This window comes from Stylophora pistillata, chromosome 13, assembly GCF_964205215.1.
Source record: "Stylophora pistillata chromosome 13, jaStyPist1.2, whole genome shotgun sequence".
NCBI classification, from domain to species: Eukaryota; Metazoa; Cnidaria; class Anthozoa; order Scleractinia; family Pocilloporidae; genus Stylophora; species Stylophora pistillata.
The window spans coordinates 6,270,361-6,282,148 of record NC_142531.1 but is presented as its reverse complement, the minus strand read 5'-3'; the positions used below and the strand labels follow the sequence as shown (position 1 = coordinate 6,282,148).

The window sequence follows — 11,788 nt, the reverse complement described above, 5'->3', positions numbered from 1 at the left end:
AAATAACCAAACAGAAAGTAAAAAAAAAAACAAGGAAAGTAGATACGGTAAGCTGTATTTTATTGATAATTCTAGTGAGTATTTATCAACTTGAACCGTTTACCTGAAATCCCATAAAAAATTCTTTATATTCACGGCCATTTTAAATTAGGCAATATGAAACCGCATGTATTAATAATTAAAGGTATTAATAATTAAAGGCTGATAGTTTCGAAAGAAACTGTTTGGGGCTGCGTCGGTGGGAGTAACGAAATAATTTGGATATATCTACAAAGTTGAAATGGTAAATTGGCCACCGCAACGATTACAAAAGCTGACGTTTCGAGCGTTAGCCCTTCGTCGGATTCAGAATCACCTTTGTGAATCCAGCAAAACTGCTTTTTTGGTATTTTTTTGCTGTTGTTGCTGTTAAGACACGAGATACTACCGTCAAAATGAAACAACGAAAAATTAAGGGAGCTCTTAAATGAAGACAAAATATTACTTCTAATAGCTGGAATGAAATAACACGCTCAATTTTCTCGATGGGTCTTATTTCAAGTATTTACTTAATTCTCTCTCTAACGAAAGTCTGCGTGTTGTTTCTGCTGATTCTTGTCGAACAACAGAACACCCACGAAAGTACGACAACTCACACTCAGCTTTTTTCCTCCCACTGCCAAAACATGTCTCGGTATTTCTAAGTACTGTGCTGAGTCCTAATTTTCTCAAGCCTAATAAAGCCCTTGACTTTTTTTTCATTTTTATTGTTCAACTGATGCAGACTGTTCAGCTGGTAAGTGCTGTTTCCAAAAATATGTCTCGGTATTTCTCAGTACTGTGCTGAGTCCTAATTTTCTCAAGCCTAATAAAGCCCTTGCCTTTTTTATCATTTTTATTGTTCAACTGATGCAGACTGTTCAGCTGGTAAGTGCTGTTTCCAAAAATATGTCTCGGTATTTCTGAGTACTGTGCTGAGTCCTAATTTTATCAAGCCTAATAAAGCCCTTGCCTTTTTTATCATTTTTATTGTTCAACTGATGCAGACTGTTCAGCTGGTAAGTGCTGTTTCCAAAAATATGTCTCGGTATTTCTGAGTACTGTGCTGAGTCCTAATTTTATCAAGCCTAATAAAGCCCTTGACTTTTTTTTTCACTTTTATTGTTCAACTGATGCAGACTGTTCAGCTGGTAAGTGCTGTTTCCAAAAATATGTCTCGGTATTTCTCAGTACTGTGCTGAGTCCTAATTTTCTCAAGCCTAATAAAGCCCTTGCCTTTTTTATCATTTTTATTGTTCAACTGATGCAGACTGTTCAGCTGGTAAGTGCTGTTTCCAAAAATATGTCTCGGTATTTCTGAGTACTGTGCTGAGTCCTAATTTTATCAAGCCTAATAAAGCCCTTGCCTTTTTTATCATTTTTATTGTTCAACTGATGCAGACTGTTCAGCTGGTAAGTGCTGTTTCCAAAAATATGTCTCGGTATTTCTGAGTACTGTGCTGAGTCCTAATTTTATCAAGCCTAATAAAGCCCTTGACTTTTTTTTTCACTTTTATTGTTCAACTGATGCAGACTGTTCAGCTGGTAAGTGCTGTTTCCAAAAATATGTCTCGGTATTTCTAAGTACTGTGCTGAGTCCTAATTTTATCAAGCCTAATAAAGCCCTTGACTTTTTTTTCATTTTTATTGTTCAACTGATGCAGACTGTTCAGCTGGTCACTGCTGTTTCCAAAAATTCGGTTACACCAAATGCTTGACAAGAAAAGGAGTGGGCAGAATTTGTCACCCATCCTCTTTGAGTAGAACTCGACTCCTGCAAGCCTAAGTAGTTTAACAATAAATGAGTTTGAAGTTCATCAGTTCTTGAATTTCGCGCCACCACAGTGTAACTAGTAACAGACTGCTGGTAACACTCCACTTATAGCACTTTTACGACACTACATCGAAATGCACTCTAGAAGATACGTATATAACTATACTACCTTCGCAAAACATATTTTCTTATCCTGTCAGTGCTAATAGGTTCAAATAATCATCATAAACCAGTTAGCAGTAATAAAACCAGAACTTATGCCATATGCCTGAGGAAGTTTTGAATGACACAGCTAAAATATACTATTTAACGTATTGTGTTTTACCCTAGACAGAACTGCTTTTGGAAATGCCAGAAAGGATTAGAGTGTAAAAGGAGTTTTGGAATTGGTCAGTTCGATGTCTACAAATGCGCTCAACCAGAGGGGGCAGGCTCCGATCCTGACAATGCATGTTTATATGTAAATTACCGTATAGAATAAACACAGGTTTGTGGCTGTTCAAATTATTTATAAATTGTCCAGTGTTGAATAAATAGCAATGAAAACATGAATTGTGTATCTCCTCTTCATTTAAAACACCACACACTTAACGAAAAAAAAAATTAAAAACAAATGTAAGCGAGCATTTTCTCGTGTCATTTCTCCTGGTCCTTAAAAAAGACTTGAGGCTTTCTTGGCGTACGATTTCTGTACTTACACCAAACAGTCACCCGGATAAACGGCAAATTTCAATTTTGTTCTCGTGGAATGGAACAGCGTGGATGGTAATTAATATACAAAAATCATACCTTAGTGAAGGAAGCACATGATTCTGCCTTTAAAGATTAGATACAAGGCAAATATTGGATCTGAAGAAAATAGACTCTGGGAAAAATTAGTTTTGTTGGCTCCACCTCCCTCCAACACTAACGATCTAATTAGAGCTAGGCCACAAACGCTTCAGTTAAACAGCTTATGTGTGCTCCTCTGTGGTAAGAGAAATCATCATCATCTCTACGAAGGATTTAAACAAGAAAATGCTATTATATAATACTCAAGGATATGTAGGTTTCCGGGGTGCCTAAGGTGAGACTGATTCCGACCTGCACAGCAGCAGGTGAAGTAGATTTGAACGCCCGAGCTGCGATAGGAATGGGAAAGATATAATGCTCCACCCAAACAGAACAGCATATCACTCAGTGTATCTATCCTTCTTTTAAAAATAAGTGTTATGTGCGAATTTAAATCGATCAATAAAACTTTGAGAGGATTTCTCTGTTTAGGCAATCTCTTAGTTCGCACCAGGAAGGACTAACAGTCTTGAATAGTGTGTGAAATCTGAAGGTGTAGAATCTATATATACGGTTGCTAAGGCTATTTCAAATGTTACACGCAATTCTAAGTACTATTTGTCAGAATATGCTCGACTGTATAGATCTGTGTAATGTCCGTCTTATCAACGTAATTTTACCATAACACTGAGGTTTTGTGTATACATTTTTCACATGATCGGTCTTTGCAAAAGGAATATGATCCATGAAGAATACATGAAATAATGACTTATGAACGTTTTCCAGAGGCCACTACTCTTTATTTCGCCTTGATATCTTGATATCTACTGGTGAATTTTTTTTTAATGGCCTATTCAATTCGAAGGTCTCGCTTGGTAAATCTATAAGCTGATAAAGAGACATTCACAACACGTGCGCAATACCAAGTGTTTGTTCACCTGAAACCTCAAACGAGCTGTAATTTGTTCCCTTTCTAAATGTAAAACACAATGTTTAGCATACAATATAAACCTTTTGTTCTTCTTAGCCTTGAGTCTTTATGGGGGAGATAAATTATACATTTTATCCTTTTGAAGTGTAGAAACGAAAATGAAAAGACAAAATTAATTGTTTTTCTTTTATTCAGTTAAAATTCCAAATACCTTGAGAAAGTTCCTTACTACTAAACGCGTCATCCATCCAAATTAACTGAGACTTCATCAGCAGCTGCAGCTGTTTGTTTGCTGCTCTTGTTTTCAGAAGTGATTAAAAATGAACTCCTCTTCACAATTTCAATACGACAAATTTATCTTGATATAACTTCAAATTCTCTTTACCAACTAACAGGGCTTTGTGTATAACCGAGAGAGGAGTATCAGTGGTCAGATCTTAGGGGTTACCCAGGTGGGAAGGCCATGAAATACTTTAAAGATCTAAGGAACTTGGCATGGATTTTTTTAAATCAAGGCAAGAAAAGACCATAAAATATTTAAAAGAACTGAAAGTAACAGACTTAGCATCCAAAATATCGACCCAAATCGCATGAACTCCCGATCAATTCAAGCTCAATGTCACGTTTGCTATCTCATAAATAGCTGTTCTTTGATTGGGCGTCTTGTAATTAACGAAATGCACGCTTTTTGTGTTCGTTGGTGATTCGTCGCGAGTGCGTCATTTGTCAACAATGATAATAAGTTTTCTAGTAAATAGCCGTCATGCAATCCGAGTACATTTGGAGAGCGGCATCGCATGATCTCTTCATCTCTGGTGATATTTCGTCTCAGTAGCAGCAAAATGAAGTTTGAGTTATTTCTGCTTCTTTGCCTGGCGTTTGCCTTCTTAGCTCATTCCTCTGAGGAAGAAGAATTTCTGGAAGATGAGGTTCAAAGTTACAAGCGCTTTTGGTCTTTTAAAAAGAAGGTAAGCCTTTTCTGCTAGCAAAATTTAACTTCATTAGCAAATAACTCAAAGGGTTCGCTTCGGCTTGGTATCGAGATGACAAATATTTTTTGTAACTATAGTTATATTTCAAAGACAAGGTAACATGTCCTCTTAAGAAGGAATCACTTCTTAGTGCAATAGTAAACTGTCATGTTTACCTCCATCCAGTTGACTTCAAAGATTTGATGTTGATACAATTAATGAATTGTCCCAAAACTTCGAGACCGAATTTTTATTTACCACAGAATTTAAACAGTGAAACTGTCTCACTACATTCGGCTAGATTCTAATCAACAAACACAGTGCTTCTAAAGAAGTCAGTTATATTCAATCTTGCTCTAGATAAATATGCGCTGTTCACGAAAGCGATTTCATCACATGGTCTATATTGTGGCTAGTGTATCACCAGCTGCTTTAGCTCATTGCATAAACATCATCCAGGACTTAATATGTCATTGACTCTATTCTGCTGTTTCATTTTTTTCAGCGATGTTCCAGCGATGCAGACTGTGAGCAGGGCTGCTGTTTTAAAAAGTTAGGTTTCTCCTGGTGCAGAGAGAAGAAGAAAGAGGGCAGCTTCTGTCACCCTCGTTCTGTAAGTGCAACAAAACTCTTGCAAACTTGCAAAATAATCAATCGAAGAGTGAACGTTTTATTTTTTTTAATTCTCCTGCAAATTGAAGTTGACTAAAAATGTGGTACATGTGTTTTTCTTTTAAATAGACCTGCTTTTTGAAATGCAAGGAGGGACTAGAGTGTAAGAAATCCGGATTCCTCTCCTACAAATGCGTCAAGCCAAGACTGCCAACCCATCTACCGCCGGAGGAATCAGGTTCTGGAGAAATTGCAGTGTAACCAGATGGCTGAATACGTCCGTCGATGAATAGATAAATGGTTTATGGCCCCTGCACTGGTGCTCGATAACTTGTTGATTATTAGATAAACAGTTATAACAATATCAATCAGGCATTCTCTTTTCACTGGAAAATGCAACTGTTATAATAAATTGCGGGAAACACGTGTCGAGGAGAGTTTGAGCGTGTTTTTTTACTTCTCGCCCCTTAACACTTTAACTCCCCTGAATGACCAAGACAGAATTTTTCCTTACAATATCGACGCAATATCAAGCAGACAAGTAATGAGAATAAGGAAAAAAGAAAATCAGGGGATTATCAGTTGATCCAATACCAAATTCTCCAAACTAACATCTTAAAAATTGTATGGCAGACAGTGATGAGAATTGCTAATGAGATCTTGGGAGTGAAAGGGTGAACCCAATGCCCTTTTAACGTCTGAACTATGTGAGCGTGCCGTATAATACGTGTTGTAGTTTCTAACTTACGCTGTCACACGTTAAAGTTTGTGAATATTGTAAAAATTAACAAGTTCGTCAGTTTCAACCCTTGTTAATCTACTCTAATATCAATCCTTTAGCCCTTTAAAAGTGACTAGCATCTAATTTCTCTTCACGGAATCACTCCTGAATTACACATCGTGGTCAAGAGAGCAGAGAAATTGATAAATTCATCTCCAACCTAATATGCCCTCAAGAATTCTGCTTGTCCGCACCCTTGGAAATGCGCGGAGAACAGTTTGGATGATATGCATACTGATAGAAGGGTGTAAAAAGAGTTAACCTTCCTCTTTCCTTATGTATTCTGATATACATTCTGTTGCATTCTGATATGCATTCTGTTGCATTCTGATATGTATTCTGTTGCATTCTGATATACATTCTGTTGCATTCTGATATGCATTCTGTTGCATTCTCATATGCATTCTGTTGCATTCTCATATGCATTCTGTTGCATTCTCATATGCATTCTGTTGCATTCTTATATGCATTATGTTGCATTCTCATATGCATTATGTTGCATTCTCATATGCATTCTGTTGCATTCTCATATGCATTCTGTTGCATTCTCATATGCATTCTGTTGCATTCTCATATGCATTCTGTTGCATTCTGATATAAGGGTATAAAGGGTTAACCATCTTCGTTCTCTTGTTTTTATTTTCATTAGCAAACAAGTGTTTTAAGGTGTCCTATTTAAAAGCAGTTGTCGATGGCTTAAAACCCCATGACCTCACTGAGTAGAGGAAAACTCGTCACGCCTGATAATCCCAGAACTATTTTAGCCGAAATGACTTTGATCTTACCCCTTGCATTATGTGCACCGGATAAACAAAGGGAAATGGACAATAACAGAGTGTGCATGCTTGCAGCTGTAAATGTAAGGCACTTGTTTAGTCATGAGAATGGGAGCTATAAACTGTCTTAGAAGACCTGGAACAAAGCAAACTGAAATCGGCTCGTTGTGCTATCAGCTCTGGGAATCAAACTGTAATCAGACGATCTTATTTTGAAAACAATAGCCGTGCTCCGTAAGACCCAACGATAAATTTAAGACTGGTAAAGGAAGATATTCCGACGCCACTTACCCCCTTTTGGCTTTGAATGTACCATTGCATATTGCATCACTAGGGCAACTGCAACGTCATCCACAAATGATATTTCGAAGAAAAGAAAAAAGTCCTCACCTGGCTCAGATGTTCATGCATTTTTTTAAATATTCTATAAGCTTGAACAAACACACTTTTGTGCCCTGCAAGTCAGCTGATTAACGGTCTTTCATTGAATATGAAATTGAAGATGAATTTAAGCGGATAGCGAGATGTTTGTGACGCAACCGATGACATGATATATCACTATTCTGGACTACAATCTCAAATTCTAAACATAATGAAACGCTTTGCACAGCTTAAAACGCCTGTACTCGTCTTGTATATTACCTTTTTTAAGTATTCCGTTTTGCTTAACTCCAATTAGATTAAATTGATGTTTGATACTGTTTGAACAAGTTTGACACCCCACTGTTATAACACCTTGCTCTTTCTTTGCGAGCCAAGACGTTTCTTTTCTTTGCGTTCGCATTTGTGAAAAACCAGCATTGTTCGGAGGAATAAAAGGCTCAGCTTAGTTTTAGGGTAATTGTAATCATCGCATCACCGACAACATGAGGTTCTTGTTGTTAATAGTGCTTTGCCTTGCTTTCGTCCTCGTTGCAGCTGAACCCAGTTTTGTAGAGGATGAATATTTAGAAGACGCAGAGAAAAATGATGCACGTCATCATTTGCGCAAAGTAGGTTATCACTTTTAATGCACCAATCGCAAAAATACACGAGATTTGTTACGTGCCTAATAAGACAAGCTATACTAAATCTTTGAAAACAAGACCATGAAAAAACTGAGAGATTTGTTTTCTGCCTCAATTTTTTTTTAGTCGCACATATCTCCTTGCCTCCAATGCTTTTTGAACACCATTTTTCTTTTATATCATATTAAGTAGGGATAGTCCCAGTTTAAAATTAAGGTTACTTAAGGCTGATACCTGCGTTCTCCAATTTACAAAGTAGGGTCCAGGTTCAACAGTTGTAATTAAACCGTTCAATTTAGCGTTTTCAATAAGAACATTTAGAATAGGTATCACTGATGGCCTGATGCCCTCCCTCTCTCTCTATTCAGTGCCAAACAAAAGAGGACTGCAGAGATGGAGAATGTTGCCGGCTACACCGTTACTGGTTTTGGCGAAGGCGCAGTTGCTTTAAACAGAAGACGGAAAATCAACGATGTAAAAAATCAACTGTAAGTGTGTTTCATTTTTGTTTGGGTGGAAAGCTATTGCTTACACTTCCAAATTCTACCAACAGTCGATGAAAACGCTTAGCCTAAAAGAAATCCAAGGCAACAACAGCAACAAAACAATTTGAAATGATTTTCCATTGCACTTGCAGCAAAATAAATCATAGAAACTCATTTAAGTTTCATAGGGACAACTGACTGAAAATCTTGTATTCCAATTGATAGCCGGTATCGTATTTTCTGTTTTCTACAGTCAATCAAAACCTGTCATCTCGATTGTGCAGATGGCCTGGAGTGCGTAAGGCGTGGGAAACCTGATGATTTTCGTCATCCTCATCATTATTTTAAGTGTGTTCGTCCTCTCCCACCCACTGAGGAACCGGGCTCTGGGGACATAGACGACTGAGGGGAGGATACCAGATGTAACACGTGACACATGTTTCACAAGTCGAAATGATATAATTACGATTGAACGTGTAGATTAGTGAACTGTTCAGATGATTAATAAAAAGTGTGTGAACTGATACGTGATGCATGGTGCTTGTCATGATTTCGATGCGTGATTCGATTTGCAGCACGTGATGTGTGAAATGTGTAAAGTGTGCCTTTGGCTTTTGATTGCACTTTTAAGGAATTGGTTCTGGAATTTGATTCCTGAAAACTGGAGGCCCTAAAAAAAAAGTACGATTCCGATTACACGCATCAGAGTTATTAAAGAAAGCTCGTCCGCTCCGTGATCGAATCGATCTATTTATGCTAGATCCATTGTAACATTATTAGCTGTTTGAGGGATGCAATTCAAAGAGAAAACTTTGGGGACATGTTTGCATCAGTCACTCGTGAAACAATAGCATGAAGTGAAGAGGACGCTTTTCACTGTCTTAGTCGAGAAGCACGATGGCGAGATTTATTACTATTGGGAAATAGAATGTGTTCGATGGATATAATAGCGTCATCAGCTAATCAACAGCCAGAAATCGAAAACAAGCTTACATCCACCCCTGCTTTAGGCGCCAGTTTGCCTATGAATAAAGGAGAAGGCTTGTTTGGATGTCAAATCAGACTTGTGAAGGCTTATTGAAACAAAAATCTAAGAAAATCATGCTTTAATGATAAGCCAATGACGACTGAGGGGAAGTGGGATGGCAATTAAACCTACACAGACACTAAATTGCTTCACAATGAACTTTTGTTATCAATAATCAGCTGTTTAAAGACCTTTAGAGACCATTGAATGAACCTTGGTAAGCTGTAGAAAGAGAAAGGGAGAAACAAATAATTGTTGTAAGTCAACAATATCATTTTTTCTTTGTCTTAATTTTGCCTTAGTAAACTTCTTGTTGGAACTGCCAACATTATTGTAGTTTTAAAATGGATCAAATGATTCAAATCATGGCAGATATTTTGAATCACACCAAAGCAACCCTCCAAAGCAATTCTTTTCTTTCCATCACTTTTTTTGAAAGGGTAAAAATCTGGACTTAAATAGGAAAGACTTATTCACAAATGTACTATCCTCGACAAAAACATCAGCGACGTATCTTGCAGTTTTCAAAAGCAAAATGAAGCCAGCAATGTTATTTGCTTTTTGTCTGGTGGTCGCTTTGGTTGCAGAATTTTTTGGAGAAGAAAATGACCATCGCATACGCAAGGTATTCTTTGATCGTTTTTTTAATCATTGTCTTAAACAGGGTTTTGTCCACGATAATGTAGTAAAAGTCGAAAAGTCATTTGGTCGAGGTAAAATAAAGAAACTTAAATGTACACCTGAGCCCTATGTGAGGAAAACCGAAAACGTTTCTTTAAATAAAGATTTCTAAAATGAAAGAGAAGGGTGTCGGAAGATCCTCTGCTGTAAGCTGAAATCTCCCAGAATCTTCACTAACGAAGCAATGCTCTGTATTACAGTGTAAGAAGAAGTGTAAAGTTGGGGAATGCTGCAGGATAGTCTGCTATTGATATGAATGCTTTCAACAGAGAGGACTGGGACAGCCTTGTCGCAAGAAGCCGCCTACTGTGAGTCTACGTATCCGTGCTCCTGTTTTATATTCCCTCAACTATCCTCACGAGTTGAAAAACAAAAATAAATATTCCCACTACTAAGTGGGTACGATTAAGGAAACTGCGCCGGCCTGCCCGAGTTGTATCTCGCTTCTGCTCCCGGGGGCAATTTTCAGTTTAACCGGTACCGGTTTTCTTTAAATGTGAATTTGAACTTTGATGCGCACGACGGTCAAAAGAGTAGCTACACTTATCTTAACCTTAGAGTTGTACTATAACTTTCTTGCCTTCCCCGTCTCATACCAGTGTCCTCCTGTCTTTTGTCTGCAAATTACTGATCATTTCAATGAAAGAAACGAACAAGCATATGATGAAAGATAGAGGGTCTGAGAGAGAGGAACGAAACTATTTATTACGCTAGTGTACACGCCGCGGGTGGCTTTGAATGGTTACAGGATGGGGGCAAAAGATATATGGACATTTTCGTCTAAAAAAAAAAAAGAAAAGAAATTGACATTTTCATCTAGGTTTTTTGATACATGAGTCGAATTTAATATTAGCCTTTGAGATCTCCGTTACGAGAGTTCGCCAAAACAAATGAAACATGGAATTGGCAACAGCGATCAACTATACAGCAATAACTTCCTGTTTCATTGTTTACAACTTGTTGGGACATTGTATTTTCTTTTTTTAATTAGTATTTCTGTCACCACGGTTGTCGCGATGGACTGGCGTGTAAACGTGTCCGTCGTCCCACCCCTGCAGATGAAAGGCATCCTCATCACCGCGGGCGCTTCAAGTGCATCCGTCCTCCACCTACAGAGGAGCCCGGTTCTGGAGACATTTACGTGTAGTCTTACATGATAAATTAATAAACGTCAGCGCAGTCGGGCACCTTAAGCCAACTTTTGTTGTTTTTGTACAGAATCTTTCAAGGTCTTTAATAAAGGGTATTCGGTACGAAGTATATATCGTAAATTATTTGCTCAATACCTTTTCACTGCAATGCGGTTGTCTGATCAGTTGTCACAAAGTTTCTGTTATCGTCGATTCGCACGCAGTGTTTGCCTCCAAAAGCAAACTTCATACGGGAAAAATTTCCAGGAATTTTTCTCCAGTCAGAAAATACAAATCACGATTAAAATTGAGGAAATACACATTTGAAAATTGCGAAAATGTGACATTGAAATGCCTCGTTGAAGCGACCAAATGTCCGTTATTTTTATGAAATGTTTTTTTTTATCTTCCGCTTTATTGAAACGTGCCACATGGTTGTATATTTGCATGTAATAGCCAATAATCCACTTTAGAATATATGCTGGTTGTGTTTTGTTTTTATACTATAACAAATGAAGCAAAGCTTTTCTTTCATATAAAATATTGGTTAGAAAAGCCTGTATTGTTAAAGTTAGCAAACTCTCTCTCTCTCTCTCTCTCTCTCTCTCTCAAAAAAAAAATCGCATGGTGATCGTTATACACTATGATTTCGACAGAAAAGGAATGTTCTACCGTAACGAAACGAATTGAGAGATTTAGGCGCGAACTGTAGGAGGTAAGGGAAATAGTTCTTCAAGGGAAGAATTCACAATAGAGTTAGAGAGGAACAAACCTGAAATGGGGCGAAAACTTCATCAACCTCCTGGAGCAACAGTGATACTTAA

At 37.7% G+C, this 11,788-nt stretch overlaps 3 protein-coding genes and 1 pseudogene across 4 annotated transcripts; all 4 read left to right on the top strand.

The window, feature by feature from the left end:
* The first annotated feature begins 757 nt into the window (after nucleotides 1-757).
* On the top strand, nucleotides 758-2,344 carry LOC148717393 (uncharacterized). The gene is made up of 9 exons (XM_088743675.1): nucleotides 758-775; nucleotides 895-906; nucleotides 1,026-1,037; nucleotides 1,158-1,169; nucleotides 1,289-1,300; nucleotides 1,420-1,431; nucleotides 1,552-1,563; nucleotides 1,661-1,773; nucleotides 2,126-2,344. The coding sequence occupies exons 1-9, from the start codon at nucleotides 758-760 to the stop codon at nucleotides 2,271-2,273; spliced, it is 351 nt and encodes a 116-aa protein (XP_088599801.1). The 3' UTR covers nucleotides 2,274-2,344.
* A 1,911-nt stretch (nucleotides 2,345-4,255) lies between these two features.
* LOC148717392 (uncharacterized) lies at nucleotides 4,256-5,514 on the top strand. Its single transcript, XM_088743542.1, has 3 exons — nucleotides 4,256-4,462; nucleotides 4,971-5,078; nucleotides 5,207-5,514. Exons 1-3 carry the CDS (start codon nucleotides 4,292-4,294, stop codon nucleotides 5,336-5,338), a joined length of 411 nt encoding a protein of 136 aa, XP_088599668.1. The 5' UTR covers nucleotides 4,256-4,291; the 3' UTR covers nucleotides 5,339-5,514.
* A 1,951-nt stretch (nucleotides 5,515-7,465) lies between these two features.
* Nucleotides 7,466-8,650, top strand: LOC111326938 (uncharacterized). Its single transcript, XM_022931022.2, has 3 exons — nucleotides 7,466-7,626; nucleotides 8,010-8,129; nucleotides 8,380-8,650. Exons 1-3 carry the CDS (start codon nucleotides 7,501-7,503, stop codon nucleotides 8,530-8,532), a joined length of 399 nt encoding a protein of 132 aa, XP_022786757.2. The 5' UTR covers nucleotides 7,466-7,500; the 3' UTR covers nucleotides 8,533-8,650.
* A 756-nt stretch (nucleotides 8,651-9,406) lies between these two features.
* Nucleotides 9,407-11,094, top strand: LOC111326939 (uncharacterized; annotated as a pseudogene). Its single transcript, XR_002694483.2, has 3 exons — nucleotides 9,407-9,778; nucleotides 10,035-10,142; nucleotides 10,826-11,094. The product of XR_002694483.2 is annotated as an uncharacterized LOC111326939 (transcript).
* Nucleotides 11,095-11,788: the final 694 nt, after the last annotated feature.